The sequence below is a fragment of the Scyliorhinus canicula genome, chromosome 8 (assembly GCF_902713615.1).
Source record: "Scyliorhinus canicula chromosome 8, sScyCan1.1, whole genome shotgun sequence".
NCBI classification, from domain to species: domain Eukaryota; kingdom Metazoa; phylum Chordata; class Chondrichthyes; order Carcharhiniformes; family Scyliorhinidae; genus Scyliorhinus; species Scyliorhinus canicula.
Genome location: NC_052153.1, coordinates 6,710,153 through 6,733,882, shown reverse-complemented (window position 1 = coordinate 6,733,882; position 23,730 = coordinate 6,710,153). Strand labels below are relative to the sequence as shown.

Sequence of the window (23,730 nt, the reverse complement as noted above, 5' to 3'; positions counted from 1 at the left end):
CTCGAGGGGTTGAATGGCCTCATTCTGTTCTGCACTGTTGCACAATCTAATTGCATGGCAGAACAGGTTCGAGGGGGTTGAATGGCCTCCTCCTGTTCCTGGGTGTCACACCTCAGTCCATCCCTCGTCTCTGTGTATTTCTAAGGGCTCTCTTTTCTCTCGTCCGCTCCAGGGTAATCAATGAATCTTTGAGGGACCAACTGCTTGTCACCATCCAGAAGACCTTCAACTACAGTCGCACACAGGCCCAGCACCTCTTCATCATTTTAATGGAGTGTATGAAAAAGAAGGAACTGGTGAGTGAAGGTGCTCGGCTGGGAGTCCCGCATCGGGCGCAGTCTACGGAGGCTCGGACAGACACAGACTACAGACACAACCCAGCTGGTCAGAGCTTTTACCAAAATCCAGTCGCTAGTAACATTCTGCCCTCCCAGAGTGGAGTTTATTGTGACAGGGCGAGGGAGGAGAATTATTCAACCTGGTGACCACGTTCTAAGGCACCAAAAATTGCAGATTGTTATCTTTCAGGAATTCAATTAATCAAATATCCACTTTTTGCAAAAAAAAGGGAAGTTATATCAAGGACCCTCTTGCTGTTTTGGGGTAAAAAGATAATTGCCTGAACGAAGCAAGGTGGATTTTGTTTTCACACTGAGTTGCGATCTGGGACGCACTCACTGAACAGGCAGCACAAGCAGATTCTACCCAACTTGCAAAAGGGGAATTGGAAAAATATCCAATAGGGAAAACTTTGCAGGGCTATGGGGAAAGAGCAAGAGAGATGGGCAACTAATGGATCACAGGGTGGCACGGTGGCGCAGTGGTTAGCACTGCCGCCTTACAGCACCGAGGACCCGGGTTTGACCTGGCCCCGGGTCACTGTCCGTGTGGAGTTTGCACTTTCTCCCCGTGTCTGCATGGGTCTCGCCCCCACAACCGATAAAGATGTGCAGGGTAGGCGGATTGGCCACGCTGAATTGCCCCTTAATTGGAAAAGAAAGAAGAATTGGGTACTCTAAAAAAAAAATGTTTTTAAACTAACTGGATCACGTTTTCAAAGGGCTGGCACAAGCATGATGGCTGAATGGCCTCCTGTGCAGAAAGCTTCTACGATATTGAATTAACCCCCCCAAGTAAAGCAAATTTACTAAAGCTTTAAAAATCCTGCCGCAAAGCAGTATATTCTAATGCTTATTCCATTTAAAATCTTAACCTTCACATAGGCGATTGGATAGTGAGTTCCATGTTGTTCGTCTGCTGTCAGTAACTCCAGTCGGGCGCCTCCTGCTTTCTGCTCGACATCATTCGGCGGAAATTTTGTACAAATGGATGGGAGCACAGCCATTATTTCAATCTTGCAGATACTAAAGCTGCTGGAAGAATTTTAAGAAGATGCATAACTTGGAGTGATAACACCTGCCAATCCTATTACAGTTTGAAAATCAGGAAGTTAAATGTTATTCCTTCTCGGGGCTGATTTAAATGTATTTATGCTTTAAAAGGGATCTGGCTGATGCGGCATAATCTCAAACACAGGTATAGTTTGTATTAATCCCAGACGCAGTGAGCAAACTGCAGAGACAGAGGTCCGAGTGAAAAGTCGTCAACATTAAAAGTCTTTTGTCAAAAGGTGCTGGACAGAAAATCCTTGGAGGATTTGTATTTGTCATTCCGCAAAACCGCTGAAGGTTCTACACTATCCTGAAGTGGTCACGGAATTTCGCAAGCTAGCCGTTAGTCTTAAGATCCATTCCATCAGTAGTTTGACATGGAAAATGGACAGTGGATAAATCTTTGCTTTGCACTCACTTGGTAAGGCGAGCAATATGCCTTAAAATGCTTTTTAATTTGCCCAGTATGTCTAAGAACATTGCTTTTTTAAAATATAATCTGAAACCATGATTTTGCCCACTATTTTGAAGTATATAATTATGGTAGATAGACAACGCTCTTCCTCCATGCAAGCAAATCTCCAAGTACAACAATGTTCAGAATTAATCTATAACCGTCTCCTAACTGGGTCAACACCAATCCTCCCACACAAAACCTTTAAGGGTAGTTGATCTAACTTTTGTTTATTTGCTCATGGGACGTGGGTGGCACAGGCAGTGCCAGCCTTTGTTGCCCATCCCTAATTGCCCTTGAAGGGGGGCAGCTAAGAGTCAACCACATTGCTGTGGGTCTGGAGTCACATGTAGGCCAGACCAAGTTGGGATGGCAGATTTAGTGAACTAAGTTTTTTTTTTACAGCAACCGGCAATGGTTTCATGGCCATTATTAGACTTTTAATCTCAGATATCTATTGGATTCAAATTTCACATGCAGTGGCAGGATTCGAACCTGGGTTTCCAGGACCTTTCCTCGGGTTTCTGGATTACTAATCCAGTGTCAATACCGTTCTGCTACCAGTCACTCTCTCATTGCTAGATTTCCAAAATAGTTAAAAATAAAAGAACATCAGAATTGGATCAAGTAGTTGGCCATTCAGTCCCCCATTCAATGGGATCAAGGCTGATCTTTCACCAAGCTCCCCTTTCCCATCCTCTCCCTATTGACACCCTTACTGTCCAAAAATCTATTGCTCTCTGTCTTGAATTTATGTAATAACTTAACACGCGCAGTTCTCTGGGGTAGAGAATTCCAAAGAATCACAGTGAAGAAATTTCTCTTCATCTCAACCCTAAATGGTTGACCTCTTATATTGAGACGACGACCCCATGTATTAGATCCTCCATCTGTCTAAAGCAGCCAATCGGTATTGGCGCGTTCAACCATTTCATTTTTAAGCAAAACAATTGCTTGTTTCCACACGGGTTCTGCCCCTCCTCCTCCAGAGGAGGAGCTGGTGAGGATTGAGGGGGTTTGTGAAGAGGAGGCTGGGATAGTGAAGGGTAGGATTGATGAGGGGGTGATGAAGGGGAGTGGGAGAGGCAAAGAGAGAGGCTGTTGAAGTACAATAGCAACAAAGAAACCTAAAATTGAGCAACGTTGGCAGACAAGAGAGCTGAGCTGGCTTATTTTCTGAGGAATAATCTATGATAGAACGCCACGTTAAATAGAGAAATGTCGTTCAAAGCAATCTTGAAAGTGGTTTTGTTCCATCAATCTCTCCAAGATGGTAATTTAGACTGCAATTAACTTTGTCTCAAAATCAACACGTTACATTCCAGACTTACAAAGCATCCGACCAACATAACCAAGATTGCTATTAAAATGTGTTGGAGTAAAATTCTTCCATAAGTCACTCACACCGTTCCGCAGACCCTCCCCCAAACAAAATATTGACAATAATTTTGAATTTGTCACCTTTACTCAAAATCTTTCACAGAGCCTCGAACACTGACAAGTGAGGTGAAGAGATGATGTGAATATGGTTGACGGCCCCCTCCATGTTTTATATTTGGGTCTTTCAATGCAAGCTAGAATTATTATCTTGTGTGAACCCAACCGCATGAGGAGATCTTTGGGATGGCGACCGAAGACATAGTCAAACCAGGCAGGTATTAAGGAGTGTTCTCAAGGAGGAAAGAGGTAGTGAGATTGACGGAGAGAAATCCCAAGCTTTGGACCTAGGCCACTAAAGTCAGGGCAACTAATGATGGGACAACGGAAATCAGGGGTACACAAGTCGCCACTCACTTTACTTTGCAATCTTGTCGAAAAGCCTGGTGTATCGTATAAACTCTTTATCAGAATAATTTACCTTTTTCTAAGTTAGCCTGTTTAATTTCTGTTATGCACATTCTCCACTGTATCTTATGATTTGAATGCTACGCTGTATTATTTGCTGTGATTTTGTGGCAGTTGAACATTAATGTTTTTATTATTTAATCACGATTATTGGCATGCATCGTTTCTTCATAAAAATTCATTAAAAGTCCCCCTGTCTTTGTACGTTTTGTTGCTGTGCATCTCAAATACAAAAAGTCTGTGGAAGCAGGAAATGATCTGCTAACAGAGGGATTGCTTTTGACTATCGCGGGCTGTAGTGGTTCAGGAAGATTGCTCACCACCATCTTCTCAAGGTCAATCACGGATGGGCAGTAAATGCTGCCTTTGGAAAGTTAACGGTGGATTTGATCAAAGTTTTCAAGGTCTTAAGGGGATCTTCCAAGGTCGATTAAAGAGACTATGTCTATTGGTTAGGGAGCTGAGGAGTAGAGGACATAGTCTAAATATTAGAGCCCTCTGGAGTACAATTAGGAAACGCTTTCACACACAAACGTAAGAGTTTGGAACTCTCTCCGCCAAAGGAAAATTGACTTTAAATCAATTGTTGATTTTAAATCTGAGGTTGATAGACTATGGTTAAGCAAGGTCTGAAGGGATATGGAGCAAAAGTGGGTATATGGAGTTAGGTTACAGATCTCAATGAATGGCAGAACAGGCTCGAAGGGCTGAATGGCCTCGTCCTGTTTGTGTTACCATTGCTGGTGGTGGCCACTTAAGAGAATCAAATCTTAACAAGATTAGGCACAACTTACCACTAATTGTTCAGTCTGCCAGACTGGGTGGTGGTGGCTCAGTGGTTAGCACTGCTGCCTCACAGCGCCGAGGACCCGGGTTCGATCCCTGCCCACGGGTCACTGTCCGTGTGGAGTTTGCCCATTCTCCCCGTGACAGCATGGGTCTCACCCCCACAACCCAAGGATATGCAGGGAAGGCGGATTGGCCACGCTAAATCATCCCTTAATTGGGGAAAAAAAAATGAATTGGGCGCTTTAAAGGAATTGGGCGCTTTAAATTTATTTTTAAAACGTACTGCCAGGGTGCCAGACTGGCAGTGCCAATGTGCCCAGGTTCCAGGGGTACCATCTTACCCTGTCCCTGACCACCTAGGGGTCTCCAATGGCCTGTGAGACCCCCCCCCCCCTCCGTCGAGAGCCGCTGCGCCCAGTGAGGGCGAGATCCAGATCACGCCGGGTGGGGTGAGTCACGATCGTCCTGGAACCCAGCACAGGATCCGATTTGGGGCTCTCGCTATTGCCCCATTGCGCCCGGATACGTGGTGGGTGCATCGGGGTCACTGAATCGTGCCAAGGGTGTCATAAATATAAGATAATAAATCCAATAGGGGGAAATCAGAGTGGTGAGATCATCGAGCTTGCTGTAAGCATGTAGGAGGAAGGAATAGAAGGAGTGGCTGATGGGAGTGGGGGAAGACACCTGTAGAACACAACCACCAGAAAGTACCTGTTGGGTCGAAAGGCCCATTTCTGTTCTGTAGATTTGTAACATGTCCAGTAATCAACAATTGACTGTGTTCTGCCTCTCTCACATTCAATGTGTGTTGCATCAAGCAGCGTCAGATGCCAGACTAATTCTTGTTTTTGTTCTCAAGTAGGCTCCTTGGAAAATCACCTTAATTCTTAGTCAGAAGCTGCGGTTGCCATTTGCATAAACCAGCCTTTAGTTTGAAAACGGATATATAAGATTCGGTGATCACTTAAGATCCACTTGAGATTCATTTGATTAATTACCAGGCAGCTCGTGTGACATCAAAGGTGGTAAAATCTGCGGCTCGCACACTTTTTGTAAACTTGAGCTCATCCAAAAATCTCTGTGGGGATCTCCGGCATGATGAAAAATTCCTCGTTTTTTTTTTCTCCAAATTTAGAGTACCCAATTTTTTTTCTAATTAAGGGGCAATAGGGGCTGGTTTAGCACACTGGGCTAAATCGCTGGCGATGAAAGCAGGCTAGCAGCACGGTTCAATTCCCGTACCGGCCTCCCCGGGCAGGCGCCGGAACGTGGCGACTAGGGGCTTTTCACAGTAACTTCATTGAAGCCTACTTGTGACAATAAGCGATTTTCATTTCATTTAGCATGGCCAATCCACCTACCTGTACATCTTTGGTTTGTGGAGGTGAAACCCACGGAGACACAGGAGAAATGCGCAAACTCCACACGGACAGCGACGCAGGACTGGATTTGGAACCCAGGTCCTCAGCGCCATAGGCAGCAATGCTAACCACTGTGCCACCGTGCTGCCTGAAAAATTTCTGATATATACACACACACACTCGCGCGAGCCTCAAAACTCAATTAGATCACAGATCCACCTCAATATATCCTGCCCATAAACAACATTTTAGTTTAAACTTTCAGTGAGAGTTGTAAAGCAATCAGACAAGAAACACCCAAACAGAGACCATTGTAACTATAGATGACAAATCTGAGTTTAGTTATAATAATAATAATCTTTATTGTCACGGGTAGGCTTAACACTGCAATGAAGTTACTGTGAAAATCCCCTAGTCGCCACATTCCGGCGCCTGTTCGGGTACACAGAGGGAGAATTCAGAATATCCTAACAAGTACGTCTTTCGGGACTTGTGGGAGGAAACCGGAGCACCCGGAGGAAACCCATGCAGAGACCGGGAGAACGTGCAAACTCCGCACAGACAGTGACCCAGCAGGGAATCGAACCTGGGACCCTGGCGCAGTGAAGCAACGGTGCTAACCACTGTGCTCCCATGCCGCCCATAAAGCACATTACTATGGGTATAGTACAGTGGTTTAATTGTTTATCTTTGTTTAAAATAAAATATAGTGGATAATGCTATTTGACACTTAACACTACAAATTATACTTCCTATTATTGTGAGCCAGGGATAAGAGAACACCAAAGTATATCATGGAGTTCACCTTACCCACAACTTTGAATAGATTTTGTTGTGGGGAGCACAAGGGCCCACTCTCCAGGTGTAATGCAACAGAGACCTTAAATACTTTTAAAGCAAAACAAAATTTATTCTATGAACCCAGTTAACATTTTATAAACACACAGTAACATCTTATCAAATACCAATACACGTAACCCCACAGATACAATACTCTATAGGTAACCTTTAATACCTTTCCTAGCAACATCCATAAGTTAAACCCCATTTAACAAAGACAGCAGGTTTAAATTCTCTACACAAACCGGCATTACTTCGAAATCACCAAGTGAGCTGAAGACATTCTTTAGCTTATAGAGAGAGATCATTACACCTCTGCTTGCTTTGAATACAGTTCTCCTACTCTGAAAACGAAATCAAAAACAGAGCCACAAAGCAGCTTTTCAGCTCAAAACAAAAGTAAAAACACAGACAGACAGCTCAACTCCACCCACACACTAACATCACTGCAGCTATTTGATAAACACCCATTTCTGAAAGGTACATCCACCTGTCACTAGTATCGAGAAAACAACCCAATTAGATGACAACTTCTAAAGGAGCAAGTTGATGGGGTAACCCTGATCTTAATCTTAATTGAAGGCAATTTGTAAAAGAGCCAGACTTGACATGAGGAGAAAATGTTTTACACGGCGAGTTATTATGACCTGGAACTCACTGCCTGAAAGGGAGGTCAGAGTACATTCAGTAGTAACTTTCCAAAAAGGAGTTGGATCAATCCTTGAAGGAAATAAATTTTGCAGGGGTGTGAGGATAAAGCAGAGGGAGTGGGACTGATTGGACAGCTCTTTCAAAGGGCTACACAGGTGTGATGGGGTGAATGGCCCCTTTCTGCACTGGAAGATTCTAATGTTTGGAGAAGGAATAATGAGCTAGAAGTGATTCTGAAGCAGGTGTCTCATGGAGATCCTCTGAGTGGAAAGGAAACTTTTGGCATATTTTAACCGTCATTAAACCCCAGGAAGACAGGGCAGGCTTGAAATCACTCCAGGATATCTATTATCATCTCCCAACACCAGGAATCAGGCGAAGTACCAATGCACTTCACATAGTTGATGCGCTGATGAATTATGCACACTGAATGTTTATGATCATGATGTATTCAATGCAGGTTTACAGAAAAGAGGGCAGCTGATTCATGATAATAGCAAAAATGGATTTGAATCATTCATACTTTAGGCTTGCTTGGAACTTACATAAACAGACAATCCTGTGGGACCTATTCGTCAGTCCTGGATTTGCAATGCACTCCATTATTAGAGAGTGAATTGGAAAATCTCTTCAGGAATAGGATTTGAATTTGGATGCTCATATTAATGACTGGGAATGATTAATCCATCCAGGCCCTTTCAGGAAGCCGAGCTCACAATATCTTTTTTGTTACAATCTTAACTTGCCAATCGATCCAACTTTTAATAAGTTAAGCTTGTGCAAAACGTTAGTTGAAGAGGAGAAGAAATGCATTGCTGTAGCGCCATTCACAACCTCAGGATGACCCCAAGGCGATTGGTAGCCAATGAAATACCTTACAAGTGTCGGCGCTGCTGCAATGTAGGAAATGTAGCAGCGCGTTCTATGCACAGCAAGCTCCCACAGATAGCAATATAATAATGACCAGATAATCTGTCCTTAAACATTTTGGTTGAGGGATACATATTGGCGAGGACATCAGTGAGAATCCCCTACTCTTCTTCTAGGGTGGCACAGTGGTTAGCACTGCTGCCTCACAGCGCCAGGGTTCCAGGTTCGATTCCCCGCTGGGTCACTGTCTGTGCGGAGTCTGCACGTTCTCCCCGTGTGTGCGTGGGTTTCCTCCGGGTGCTCCAGTTTCCTCCCACAGTCCAAAGATGTGCAGATTAGGTGGGGTTACAGAGATGGGGCCGGGGTTTGTCTAGGTGGGGTGCTCTTTCAAAGGGTCGGTGCTGACTTGATGGGCCGAATGGCCTCCTCCTGCACTGTAGGGATTCTACGGATTCTTCTCAATAGTGCCAAAGGACCTTTTTACAACCACATGATAGGACAAAGGGCCTCACTTTAATATCTTATGTAAAAGATGTTTGCGTTGTGTTACATTTTTGAAACACCCATTTTCAGAAGAATATAAAAGTCACAGTTTAAACTCAGTAGGGTCTTACTAGAGGTACGGTGTATGACAACAATATTAAGTTGCATTTATATAGCAGGTAAGGTCAAGTTGCCACTGTCCCAGATGAAATAGGCTTCTTTCCCCTTTGAGGGGGGGGGAGCTGACTGGTGGTGGTTTAACCCGAGGATCACCACACCTCAGGCGAGGGGCAAGTTTGGGAAGGCGGGGCCTTCATGAATAACCTCAGCCGGCACAGGAATTGAACCCACACTGCTGGCCTTGCTCAGCATCACAAACCGGCTATCCAGCCAAGTGAGCTAAACCGGCCCCCAATTTATATAGCATTGTGGATATCACAATCGCTTCACAGCTCCAGGGTCCCAGGTTCGATTCCGGCTTGGGTCACTATCTGTGCGGATCCGGTCTGCACATCCTCCCCGTGTGTGCGTGGGTTTCCTCCGGGTGCTCCGGTTTCCTCCTGCAGTCCAAAGATGTGCAAGTTGGGTGGATTGGACATGATAAATTGCCCTTAATGTCCAAAATTGCCCTTAGTGTTGGGTGGGGTTACTGGGTTATGGGGATAGGGTGGAGGTGTTGACCTTGGGTAGGGTGCTCTTTCCAAGAGCCGGTGCAGACTCGATGGGCCGAATGGCTTCCTTCTGCACTGTAAATTCTATGATCTATGATTAACATAATTAAACATCCCAAACCGCTTCACACCCACATTACCAAACAGAATAATGCAGAGAACCTTGAACAAGGTACGATTTTTCTCATAATAGCCGAGCAGATTTGGGGGTCACCTGGTAGATCCTGCAAGCTCTTGAAGGGTTTGTATGGGATAAATAGGGAGCACGCATTTCCACAGCTCATCAAGGAGGACACAAATTAAACACAAATATTAATAAAGGGGGCGTTTGGAAGAAGAGAACCGTTTACAGCTCAGATGGTTGGAATGAGAAACTGTACGAATCCAAGACTGTAAATTCTTTGTAGAAGAGAATGTTTTAATATTGACATTGCTCTTCTGGAATCATAGAATAGTACAGTCAGACCGCCCATCGATTCTGGATCAGCTCTTTCAACGGGACATTGTGTCTCCCTGTTTGTTGAATCCTTATTCACCACCAAATGAAATAATAATCGCTTATTGTCACAAGTAGGCTTCAAATGAAGTTACTGTGAAAAGCCCCTAGACGCCACATTCCGGCGCCTGTTCGGGGAGGCTGGTACGGGAATTGAACCGTGCTGCTGGCCTGCCTTGGTCTGCTTTAAAAGCCAGCTATTTAGCCCTGTGCTAAACCAGCAGTGCATTCCAAATCCCAATCACTCAAGAGGTAGAAAAGATTGCTCTGTCGCCTCTAGTTGTTTTGCCAATCACCGGGTGGCCGCTCTTTCAGCCACAGGAATCAGTTACTCTTTATTTCCCCTCTCCAAACCCCTTCATGATTTTGAGAGGCAGGTTCCACCCGCAGCCAACGCCTCAGTCGCACATTAAATGGCACCTCATGGTTTCCTGAGCTCACTTCCCAGAATTAGCGCCGTGAATGCTTCAGGATTTCTTCAATAATTTATTTAGCAGGCTGTCGGAATACTGCGGAGGTAAATGGGGCAGGGGAGGGTGGGGGAACTACTGCAAGTGTTTTGGAATTGGGATTAGGAGCAGAAGGTGCCGGAAGTATTTAACAGTGCATGGCATCTTTTTGGAAAGTAAAGGATAGGTGATGTAGTCCAGGCTAACCTCTCAGAAAAACATTACTCCTTGCTTCTTTACAGGTGCTGAACCTCTCTCCCGCGCATTTCCAGCAGGTTATGTTTCCTGCTGGCATGTTGTATCCTGTTTCTCAAACTCACACTGGCATCGGGAAGGCAGGGAGAAAATACAAACCTCCCTCTTTCAAAGATGCTTTATGATCCTGGAGCATAAAATCAACCGACGAAATAATCAATGAAATACTTGATTAAATGTCGAATGTTCTCAGAATATTCGTAGTCCCAGTAAGCTGCTGAATGCAACATTATTCTCTTCAAGGATTTCAGGCATTCATATTTTAAATGAAATTTAAATAGATAAAATTATTCTACACTAGGTGGATTGGCCCTGCTAAAGTCGCCTTAGTGTCCAAAAAGGGTAGGTGGGGTTACTGGGTTACGGGGATAGGGTGGAGGAGTGGGCTTGAGTAGGGTGCTCTTTCCAAGGGCCGGTACAGACTCGATGGGCCGAATGGTCTCCTTCTGCACGGTAAATTCTATGATTCTACGATTCTATAACTAGGTCAGACAAAAATGAAACAATATTTATTAAAATTCCTTTGGGTAGGGCGTGGAAATGGGGTGGATTCTCTGCTGCCCGCCGTCGGTAGCAGCTTTGCTGATTCGATGGAGAATCGCGGTTTGGCCAAATAAATTGGCTCCAGGCGCCAATCCTATTCCGATGCTCTGGTCCCCCGCCAGCTGTGATAGAGCCAACGACCTATACACCCAGCAGGAAGATGCAAATTAGTCATTTGCACCCATTTACATCCGATTAACAGGCTGGAAGCCCGATTCTCCATGTTCCCGTGATGCTCCGGGTCTCTCAATAGGGATTCACGTGGGCGTATGGGTCCCCCGTAATGGTTCAAGGGGCTCAGTGCATAATGGAGGTGCTCCCAAAGTCCATCGAAATTCCCCCTGTACCCCCACAAGACAAATTCTGACCCCTGTGTGATCACCCCACATCCCCCCCATCTGAAATCCCAATAGAAAGCCCCATCAGAGACCCCTACCTGAAACCTGAAGAGCAGTCCATGCAGTATGGGTGAAAACTCAATGCATTTTCACTTACCCTTTCCTAACACCTGCTGCCTCAGACGGAAGTGTTTAAAGCGACAGGTGTTACAAGTGTCAGAGGCTTCCTCAAAAGCCCAGTACATTTCAAGGGGCTTCAAATCCCTTGACAGCTTTTGAAATGCAAATTTTCCATTCAATCTCACACAGCAATACATTGCATTAGCCAGTGATTGACAAGTTTATTAGTCCAGAGACAACTGCTCAGTGGATTGTTGATTTATCTTTCCCTTCACACATGAATGCATCTCCATTACCCTGCTTTGATGCCAACCACAACGTCTGTATAAACACTCTTGCCATGACGGACAGCTCCTCATCACATCAAAAGCAGCTAAGTGCTTTGACTTCCTTTTTTTCCACAGCACAAATCAAGTGGCTGGCCCAGGCAATGGGTTCAAATCCCACCAAGGCAGCTTGAATTCAAATACAATTAATTTTTGTTCCAAATCTGGGATTGTAAGGTAGTCTGATGACAATCAATCCATTGCTGTAAAAACCCATCTGGTGGGCGACACGGTGGCTCAGTGGTTAGCACTGCTGCCTCACGGCGCCGACAACCCGGGTTTGATCCGGGCCCTGAGTCGCTGGCCGTGTGGAGGTTGCACATTTTCCCCATGTTTGCATGTGTGTCACCCCCACAACCCAAAAGTAGTGCAGGATAGGTGGATTGGCCACACTAAATTGCCCCTTAATTGGAAAAAGAGAATTGGGTAATCTAAATTTATTTTTAAAAACACATCTGGTTCGCTTAATGTCCTTTAGGGAAGGAAATCGCCCGTCCTTACCCAGTCTGGCCGACACGTGACTCCAGACCCACAACAATGCGGTTGATTCTTAACAGTTGTCAGGACACAATTAGGGTTGGTTAACAAATGCTGGTCGGGCCCGTGATGCCCATATCCGACCAATAAATAAAAAGTTGAGTCCTTGAACGAATATTTCATGGAGTGATTTTTCACAAGTACCAGGAGGTGATTCCAGGAGAGGCATTTTATACTTGGTGCATGTAGCTGCTGACAAGCGAAATCTGGGAAAGTGAACGCAATCTGTTCATCGTTTGCCGATAAATTATTAAGAGGTTCCCTTGCCTGGGAGATCAACCTGCTTCCATTGGCACAAAAGCAAAATACTGCGGACGATCCAAATCGGAAAGGAAAGGAGGAAATTCTGGAAACCTCCAACAGGTCAGGCAACATCTGGGGAGAGGAAAACAGAGTCAGTGTTTCAGGGCTATGGCCTTTGAAGGGAACTGGAAAATATGAGAGTTGTAACAAGGTTTAAGCAAGTACAAAGGCAGAGGATGAGGGGGAAGAGGGAGGAACTAAAGGGTGGACCTGTAGGGTGCAAGGCTGGAGAGATTAAATGATAAAAGGGATGACTATGCAAGGCAATAGGGGATAGAAATGGGCCAAGTAAATAAACAAAAGCTGGATATAAAGGCGGTGTGAATAATCTGTGTCACACACTCACATTTAACAACTAAAGTCAGTTTAAGCCGCCACTCAGTTAATCGTATGCTCCAGAAGAACTGCTAAACATTTATCCACTTATAGAGGTCTGTTCATCAAACAATAGCAGTTTCTCCCTTATCATCGGGTTTATTGATAACATAACTTTTGAAAAGAAATTCAATCTTCCAGTTAACAGCTGAAAGAATGACACGTCAAGCCTTCACGTTGTAAGGCATTTACTATAACAAATGATTAAAACCACTCTAAAGTAAACCGTATTTTTGCAGGCAACTTATATTTTAAACCACAGAACAAAATACCCACCTTTCTATTCTTAGCCTAATTAAAAATACACACTTCGCAGGTACATTTTACACTGTCCTCCTTTATGTAGAATTTCAATTTTCCAAAAATCAATCCAAAGTGATTCTGAGCTCCTGAGTAATCTTAGAACTGACTTTCACAGTAAGGTTTTATCTTCCTGAAGTATCTCCCCCGGCCCAAGTTAGGAGACTCTTCCAGGCTCATTCCAACCCCTTACTGATTTTATCTTTTCAATCACAAACTCCCACCTGCATGCCTGCATGGTGAATCATAGATAATGTATGGCCATTAGCTTCTCCTGGATTCAGGTAGACTCCAAAGATTGTCATATTCAAGGAAAGCCTGTGACATAAACTTTACAAACTTTATATCCTTCCTCAAGCAATATAAATCATTAGGGACTTGTATCTAGGCAGCAATGCTAATTATCCATCCTTGAGAGCCCAACTCTCTTTTACCTTGGAATTAAATGGACAGTTTTCCCAACATTGCCAACACCTTTTTGGGACTTTGGGGACACACAGTCTCCATGGTTAACCCAGGTTGCCGCCATAATCTATAAGCATAAACATATTGCACCTTCTTCCCAGTAAAACAATCTGGGGCCCCTCTAATCCCTAACTATCAAACCATCCAGGCTTACTATGTGATAGACTTCAGAGCTGGTCACATGGCCCCCTCCATTTTACATGAAATTAAAGGAACAATTCCAAGGCATAGATACCTTATAAACCTCATAACTGTGATACGATTAATGCATTTATGCTATTCACGTCAATTGTGCCATGCAGTAGTGTGCTCTACATTCTTATCACTCTCTGGTTAAAGAGGTTTCCCCAGAATTCCATCTTGCATTTATTAGTGACTGTCTTATATTGATGGCCACTTGTTCTGGGCTCCGCCCCACAATTGGAAAACGGGGATGGGTTCCCTGCAGCCGGCCACCGGTAACAGAATTCCTGATGCAGAGGAGAATCCAAAATCAGGGGGGAAATGGGATCAGCCTCAGCAGACCTCCCACCAGTGATCCCCATCAGAGACCCCCATAACCGAGACCCCTCATCAGTCACCCCAGCCAGGTAGCTAAAGAGCAGTCCAGACAGAAACCGTGAAAATAAATCATCGCTTTAAAATTCACCTGTCCCTTACAGCTGCTGCCTCAAGCAGAGAAGCAGCAGCTGTAACTTTATAAAAAAGTGAAAACCACATCACCAGGGTTTAAGTCCCCTCAGATCCTTTGATCCTCAAGGCTTTTATTCATTTAAATGAGAAAAAGCATTTACTAGGCAGTAATTGACAGCTTCCTGTCACCTAAATGTCTGGATTGTTTAATTTCATTTCTCTTCATGCTTGAATGGATCAAAAGTACCCTGCTGTGAAACTAACTGCAATATTTATAAACATCTAGGAGTTAAGTGCTTTCAATGTTTCAGCAGAAAGCACTTAACTGCTTTTGATTTGATAATTTAGTTTTCAATCGTATCTAGACTAATGGGGGTGTTCTCTGTTATGGGGGACTCTGATAAGTGGGGGGGGGGGTTCTCTGATATGGGGGGGGTGTAGGAGCGTTTTCAAGACCTGTGTATTGAGTCAGCTTTCACACGTAGTTCTTCGGTGTGACTCAACTCAATACAGAGAGCAACAGGCGCAACAACAATCTGGATAAGATGGTTTTATTTTCCCAAGCTTGAGTTCGTGTACACGAGAGATGAGATCGGGATAATGCCAAGATCTATCTACTAAACATTGATAAAAACACATCAATTATACAACTTCCAAAAATCAACAGCCCGCCCCAGTTGGACTCGATCCAATCCCTGGAGCTGTCATGTCCAAACCTTATCCAACAAAATTGTGATCAACCTATGATTGAGCCTCATCCTGGCACCTGTTGTTTACCAGGGTTTTATGTCACCCTCATGTGTGCGTTCTGTGCAACATCTATGGTGATGAGGGGGGGGGGCTGTGGAGGATGCCCCTACTTGTGAGAGGGGGGCAGAATTTCCATTGCAGGGAGGTGGGGGGGGGGAACAGCCATTGGACCTCGCCATCGGGCTGCCCTCCCAAAATGGAATCCCTTGCGATCCCCGCCATAGACTGAATGGCTTCTGGGTGACGGTCCTAACACCACCGCAATATTCAGCTCCAGCGGGAGAACATAGCCGCCTGAAAGGAGAATCCAGCCCATATTCTCTACAACCTGCCCTATCAAACTTGTTCAGAATTTTAAAGACCTTTCTCAGTCTCCTCTTTGCTGCCTATGTAGCCATTTCTGATAGACATAACCTCTCCATCCTGGTCGCATTCTGGAAAGTTTTAGGTCAACTCCTCCCGAGCCCCAATAACTTGTTATCATTGCTCCACAGTGGCTTGTTAAAGTTACTTGAAAGTACAGTGTCATTAATTAGTACTAATAATGGAAGCAGCAGGCCTGCTGACATTTGCATTTCACTTTATTAATGCAGCTGACATTTCCCAAGTCACCCTTCAAAGCGCTATGATTCATCATGTCATTCGTATCAAATGCCAGGGGTTCAGAATCCTGAAGTATTTCCTCCTGAACGCATTAAAGTAAATCATGTGACAAGTCTATTTAACAAAACGGGTACATTCCCCACGCGGATTTGGTTGTGAAGTATTTGTTATCTGGTGAGCAGAGATTTGTCTTCAGCATGAAGAGGATTGGGCCTCCAGCTCCTAACTCCAAAAAGGATGGAGTCCAAGAAGGAAGTTAACACCATCCATTGCATTGAAAGGGTGGGTCATACAAGTACCTCCAATCTCACTAGAAGCAAAGTTATCAAATGGTCTCACGGATTAGGAAAGCCAAGTCTTATTTTCCAGAACCTCCAATAGCCATTCACAAACACTTTAGTTAAAGGCAGTGCTTGTGAATAATTCCATGGGATAGGAGAGCACTGAGGGAGGCCCTTTGGCCCATCGTCCCAGTGTCAGCTCTTTGAAAGAGCTGTCCAATTAGTCCCACTGTCCCTGCGCTCTTCCCGTTGCCCAGCAATTGTATTTCCTTCATAGAACAGAAACCTTTGAATGCCGACAGTGCAGAAGGAGGCCATTCGGCCCATCGAGTACACACCCACCCTCCAAAAGAGCAGCCTGCCTAGGTCTCTGTCCGATCCCCGTAACCCCCACCTTAGTCTGCAAATTTTTTGGGACACTAAGGGACAAATTAGCACGTCCAATCCACCTAATCTGGGCAGTGTGGGAGGAATCCGGAGCACGGTGTCACAGTGGTTAGCACTGCTGCCTGGAGAGTTGGTGATCACTGGGGGAAGCCTCCTGAGAGCTGGGAACTTTGCCCAATTCCATTGAATCTGCCTCTTGGCTGTGCAGTCCAGAAAAAAAACGATAGCGAGGACTGGTGGCTGTCCCCCCTCCCCCCCTGTAACGCAAATCCTGCTCCCCCCCTACACAAGTAGGGGGATCCTCCAACCCCCCCCCCCCTCCCCCCACCCCCACCATCTCCATCCCCCTGGGGACATGGGTTTGATTCCTGGTAACTGTCTATGTGGAGTTTACACATTCTCCCTGTGGCTGCCTGTTTCCTCCTTATTGGCTGTGTTGATATGTACACTACCCAAGTGTCGGTATCTCATCAACGTCCACCGAATCTTCTGGTTCCGCCGATGTGTTTTGCATTTCTTGCTCATATCGCCACCGGGGAACCCACCGCGGGGGCGTGGTTGTCTGAAAGATCCTGCCAGCGGGAAGGTCTGGAAAATCCCACCACATGCCTTTGATAGTTGGAAAAAATCTCTGCATCTGCTCCCCTCCATTGATTGGCATGGAATTCTGTTTGGTAAGTTTCCAGTGACCTGATGGGAAATTTTGGTAAGGCAGCTGTAGCCATTATGAGTGCCGGGCTGGTTGTCAAAAGCTGACAATGGGCGGCACAGTGGCACAATGGTTAGCACTGCTGCCTCACGGTGCCAGGTACCCAGATTTAATTCCAACCTCGGATGACTGTCTGTGCGGAGTTTGCACTTTCCGCGTCTGCGTGGGTTTCCTCCGGGTGCTCCGGTTTCCTCCCACAGTGCAAAATGTGCAGTTTAGGCAGATTGGCTATGATAAATTTGCTCTTGGTGCCCCTTAGGTTAGGTTAGGTGGGGTTACAGGGATAGGGCAGGAGAGCAGGCCTAGGTAGAGTGCTGTTTCAGAGGGTCGGTGCAGACTGGGCCGAATGGTCTCCATCTGCACTGTAGGGATTCATCATTGGCTTTATGACATAAATGGCATTATATAAGTGCGAGTCATTTTTCACTCTTTTTCTTTTTTATCTTTCATCTCTTCATTTTATTTTTAAATAAATAATTATTCCCCACTGCCACAGAGAAGCTGACATTAAGAAGAACCAGGTGCAGGAGGAGAAATATAATCTGTCGAGTCTGTTGCAACATTCAATACGATTATGACTGACCTCGGGTTTGAACTCATCTACTCCCCATACCCCCCAATTCCCCGAGCTACTAAAATTCTGTCTGATCCCAGCCCGAAATGGATCCAACAATGGAGCAACCACCAAGCTCTGGGATAGAGAATCCCAAAGATTCACAACCCTTGGAGCGAAGAAATGTCTCCTCATCTCAGGCCTAAATGATCAGCTCCCCTTGTCCCGAGACCCTGTCCCCCGTGTTTTAGGCTCCCCGACCAATGGAAACAATCTCTCAGCGTCCACCCCAGTCAAACCCCTTCAGAATCCTTGTCGGTTTCAACGGGATCGCCTCTCATTCTTCCGAACTCCAGCGAATAGAAAGCCAATTTACTCAGCCTCTCGTTCTGAAGGAAGCAATGTGGTTGAGCAACATCTTCAGCTGAGGGCTGGGTTAGTATCTGCATGTTCTGGGGATAGAAGTGTAGGTTGGCATTACCATGGATGACTTGGGTTCCCATCTGTAGACTTGGCAGATTTTGGTATCAATGTGTAAACCCGAGATGCCAACCCAAGAGGGTTGCCCTGGTGTCTCCAGTATCTTCTTCCAGTGCCTTTATTTATGAGGCACTTAGACACTGGATACAGGGAAACCAGACTGTTTGATTGACAGTCACGAATCAACCAATCAGATAACAATTGGCTGCAGGACGGGGGGATGCTACGGGAATTGACGCAATGGGCAACCAATGGTGGGAGTGTGGGGGAGGGGCGTTTGGAGGCAGGAGGTCATGTGATGAAACTTCCAGGAATCCATCCAACCTGAGTTGACTACCCTGGCGTAAATGGACAGAGGACCCAGGCTTTCATTTGTCCATTGTGTCACACATATGTCTGGTCTGCGAGCGAGGCTGTCAGAGTATCTTTTGGCTCACGCCTGGTGAGTTCAACGATACCTGCTCCCCTCCTTCCCCCAACCTTGAAAACCCTGACAACTTTTCAGTGTCAACAATCATGCTTTTCTCTTCTACGGTTTCTTTCAGATAACTGTCTTCAGGATGGGATCAGAGGGACATCAGGATATTGATCTCGCCATTCTGACGGCACTGCTGAAAGGTAACACAGCCTCCTCCGCTAACTTGACTAGATCTGCTGGTGAGGCGTCCCTGCTTCTCAATCAGCATGGCCTCCTCTGGCCCTACAACCCGCCAAGACGTCCGCACTTCCTCCAAGTCTGGCCTAGTTTCCATCTCTCCCCCACCGGCAGGTGTCTGGGCCATAAATTCTGGATTTTTCCCCCTTAAGCTTCTTTCCTCCCCATCTACCTCTTTAAAAGTTACCTCTGATAGTCCAACCGTTTAATCAACCGTTCGAATACCTCCTTACGTGGCCCGGTGTCAAATTGTGCTTGTTAATCACTCCTGTGTCACACCAAGGGATGTTTTACTACACTGAAGGTGCTATACAAATACCAGTTGTTGTCATTGATGTGAGGTTCCCTGATGTTTAACTCCCTATGCCAGAGAGAGAGGGCACCAATTGTCAAAGCGAGCAAATTAATCTGTTGATATTTACCTCACGTCACTTCTTCCGTCCGGTCGCCCTTCAGTTATTTTTACAGCTGCGGCCAATCAGCTCATCCCCCCCCTTCATTATTCCAACTACTGCCATCATAAAGAGTGTTCTTGCCAAAAATGTAATCAATTTGGTTCAGTAAATGAATCTTTCACCCACATAGCTGGTCTGGCACGGTAGCACGGTGGTTAGCACTGTGGCTTCACAGCGCCAAGGTCCCAGGTTCAATTCCCGGCTTGGGTCACTGTCTGTGCGGCGTCTGCACGTTCTCCCCGTGTCTGCGTGGGTTTCCTCCGGCTTCCCCGGTTTCCTCCCACAAGTCCCGAAAGACCTGCTTTTAGGTGAATTGGACATTCTGAATTCTCCCTCGGTGTACCCAAATACGAGTGTGGCGACTGGGGGATTTTCACAGTAACTTCATTGCAGTGTTGATGTCAGCCCACTTGTGACGATAATAAAAGATTATTAGTAAAATGCGAGCGAATCAAACATTTAATCAAACGCCTTATGCCTGCTCACCAAATGCCGTACATTGTACAATATTCGTCAGGAGGATTTCTGGGAGAAGGTGTAGTATTGGATTCACTCAGATATTTCACAATTCCCTCATGCACACCCAAGTCTTATTTGGAGATGGTCACCGAATGCAATCATTCGGTGCTACTTAAACGCTAAACAGTAAAAATAACATTTTTGCACATTCTGTACGAGGGTATTATGCCTAATACAAGCAGGACGATATCTCCAGTTTTTAAAAGTGGACACTGAAAACTGTTCAATGTTGCTGAAGGATATGTGAATTGGCCGTATTCAATCTGCCCTGAAATTCAAGCAAATACCTAATTAAACTATGGACAATCACAGCATCTTGTGGAGGTCACACAGCTCTCTCAGCAGATTCGGATGAGAAATCCTGGCCAGTATTCTGCATATTTGAGTTTCTGGCCATCTCTTTCTTGTACAAAAAATGATCCACCTTCACAGAGTTCTTGCCTTGATTGCCAGCAGCTGGAAAATGGACAAAGCTCTCCCCCCGCGATTTCATGCCAAAAGTACATAAGCACAGGGTGCTTGGCGTCACGTGTACATTCATAGTGTTTCATAGAATTTTTCAGTGCTGAAGGAGGCCATTCGGCCCATCGAGTCTGCACCAGCCCTTACAAAGAGCACCCTACTCAAGCCCACGTATCTACCCTATCCCCGTAACCCAGCAACCCCCACTTAACCTTTTTGGACACTAAGGGCAATTTAGCATTGCCAATCCACCTAACCTGCTCATCTTTGGACTGTGGGAGGAAACCGGAGCACCCGGAGGAAACCCACGCAGACACGGGGAGGACGTGCAGACTCCACACAGACAGTGACCCAGCCGGGAATCGAACCTGGGAATTGCTGTGAAGCAACTGTGCTAACCACTGTGCTACCGTGCTACATGCAGGGCGCATGACCTGCTCACTGTCGCCTTTTATGGATGGAAGACAAATTCTACAACCTGGATCCCCCCCCCCACCCTCTCACCCCCCCCCCCTCCCCCCCATGCCACAGTGTGTTTTCCAGTGGAAGAGGTGGCTTTACCATTGGCCTTTGGCTTGCCAGCCACACCAATGGGGAGGGGGGGGGGGACGTGCCGCCGGGAAGAGGAGAGGGGTGTTGCCTTTTGGGGGAATACCTCCAGCAGTGAGGGCCAGAAAATCCTACCCAATATGTAACTGATGGTAGGTTGCAGGAAGACCTGGGAGTGCAAACAGCTGGACATTCTGGAGGCAACCCGATATTGCAGAGTGGGCCTCAAGCAATCATTCATCGCCGTTATTTGGGGGCTGCAGTGTGGTGTGGTGGTTAGCACTGCTGCCTCACAGCGCCCGTGTTCAAATCAGGGGACTGTGTGGAGTCTGCACGTTCTCCCCTTGTCCGCCTGGGTTTCCTCCGGGTGCTCCGGTTTCCTCCCGCAGTCCAAAGATGTGCAGGTTAGGTGGATTGGCCGTGTTGAGATTGCCCCTTAGTGTCCACGAATGTGCAGGTTAGGTAGGGGGTACGGGAATGGGGCGGGGGAGTCGGCCTGGCTAGAATGCTCTTTCAAAGATTCCGTGTAAGCTTGATGGGCCAAATGGACTCCTTCTGCACTGTAGGGATTCAATGATTCTATTGGGGCAGCAGGGTAGCATGGTGGTTAGCATAAATGCTTCACAGCTCCAGGGTCCCAGGTTCGATTCCCGGCTGGGTCACTGTCTGTGTGGAGTCTGCACGTCCTCCCCCTGTGTGCGTGGGTTTCCTCCGGGTGCTCCGGTTTCCTCCCACAGTCCAAAGATGTGCGGGTTAGGTGGATTGGCCATGCTAAATTGCCCATAGTGTCCTAATAAAAGTAAGGTTAAGGGGGGGGGGGTTGTTGGGTTACGGGTATAGGGTGGATACGTGGGTTTGAGTAGGGTGATCATGGCTCGGCACAACATTGAGGGCCGAAGGGCCTGTTCTGTGCTGTACTGTTCTATGTTCTATGATTTGAATATAGGAATTTGCAGCAAGGGCCCTAATCTGCATATCCAACGTACCTGATGCACGGTGGAGGAACTTGGAACCAACAGCATCCCCCATGACACAAATTCTCCACCCAAAGCACAGAAGACAGGGTGGGAGGAGAAACAATTTCTCCCCAGGCTCAAGTCAATGGAGCACTTAAATTCAGCACACTGCAATGAACAATTCCCGGTGAACACTGCGATTTAATTTTAAACTGTGCCAGGTGATTTCAAAAGACTCGCTAATCACCACGTGTCACCTTGTGTTTTATTTACACCGTGGTAATGGCTGATTTCAGAGGGAGCAGTTTACACGCAGAGCTGTTAACTGATTTGTCAACTTCGTAAATAAGCCTCCGGGGATTTAAAATGCAAGAAACTCTGAATAATTTTGCAATGAGCTAACAAGTGTTTACAGTGCGAAATTAGGAGCCATCAGGTTAAAACGGAACAGTTACCGTTTGTCAGCAGTGCGCAGTGAACAAGACTATTGAAGATATTTCACCTGATTAACGTCCTCTGATATCATTAGGCTGTAAAATTACATACACAGGAATATGCATAAGGGAAACAAATAATGATGAAGGCACTTAACGTGTGTGATGGGCTGAAGTTCCTAATACATTCAGCCAACTTTAATGGAAGGGAGTGACCCACATTTTTCTGGGATTGTTTACGGCACTGATCTTCATTCATAATCTCTGCCCGAGAGGATTCCCCGGCAAACATTGCTAGATTTCTCCACCCCCCCCCCCCCACCACCCCCAGCCACCCCCCGCAACCCCCCCCCCCCCCCCCCCCCCCCCCGCCCCGTGGTGAACGTATTGCAGTAACCATTCACCATGTATGTCGCTGTATCACGCTGTTGCCCATGTGGGCTCCACCTATGGACCATTGTATGATATTACATGAAATGTATCATATTGGTGCCCTCGTGGGCTCCGCCCCTGGCTCCACCCCTTGAGGGGAGGTATAAAGAGCAGCAGCCCTGTAGGCGGCTCTCATCAGCAGATCAGTCGCAGGCAGTCACTGTTCTAGTTGATTAAAGCCACAGTTTACATCCATTCTCTGTTTTGTGTGAATTGATGGTGGCATCACCCCCCCCCCCCTTCCTAATTAGTAATTCTATTCACTTTTGTTACGGGTAATGGGGTAGAGTTTCCACACAGGTTGTCAGCTGTGACAGTCTGACCTCTGACTCAGGAAGCTGTGGGTTGAAGTCCCATTGCAAGGAGGATCATCTGAAACTCTGCTGCCTGTTACCCGATCCACAGCGAATCCCTTCCCCCCGCGCCCCCAACTTCCTTGCGCTAACTTACCTGCCCTCCCTGGCTCCTCGTTCAGTAATAATAACTATCTTTCTTATTGTCACAAGTAGGTTTACATTAACACTGCAATGAAGTTACTGTGAAAATCCCCTCATCGCCACACTCCGGCGCCTGTTCGGGTACACAGAGGGAGAATTCAGAATATCCAATTCACCTAACAAGCACGTCTTTTGGGACTTTTTAGCTGTTTAAAGCACAGGGTTAAATCGCTGGCTTTGAAAGCAGACCAAGGCAGGCCAGCAGCACGGTTCGATTCCCGTACCAGCCTCCCCGAACAGGTGCCGGAATGTGGCGACTAGGGGCTTTTCACAGTAACTTCATTGAAGCCTACTCGTGACAATAAACGATTTTCATTTCATTTTCATTTCACTTTGTGGGAGGAAACCGGAGCACTCGGAGGAAACACACGCAGGCACAGGGAGAACGTGCAGACTCCGCACAGACAGCGACCCAAGCCGGGAATCGAACCTGGGACCCTGGCGCTGTAAAGCAAAAGTGCTAACCACTGCGCTACCGTGCCGCCCCAATAATGCCTCAGTTTTAAAATG

General features: G+C 46.2%; 1 protein-coding gene across 5 annotated transcripts in view; it reads left to right on the top strand.

Moving 5' to 3' along the window:
- Positions 1–23,730, top strand: part of trpm3 (transient receptor potential cation channel, subfamily M, member 3) — a 345,827-nt gene that overhangs the window by 248,728 nt on the left and 73,369 nt on the right. For all 5 annotated transcript variants that reach the window (XM_038804097.1, XM_038804096.1, XM_038804098.1 and 2 more), the window contains exons 8-9: positions 173–296; positions 18,807–18,879. In XM_038804097.1, the coding sequence (XP_038660025.1) occupies positions 173–296; positions 18,807–18,879 (197 nt within the window). The remainder of the gene's footprint in view (positions 1–172; positions 297–18,806; positions 18,880–23,730) is intronic.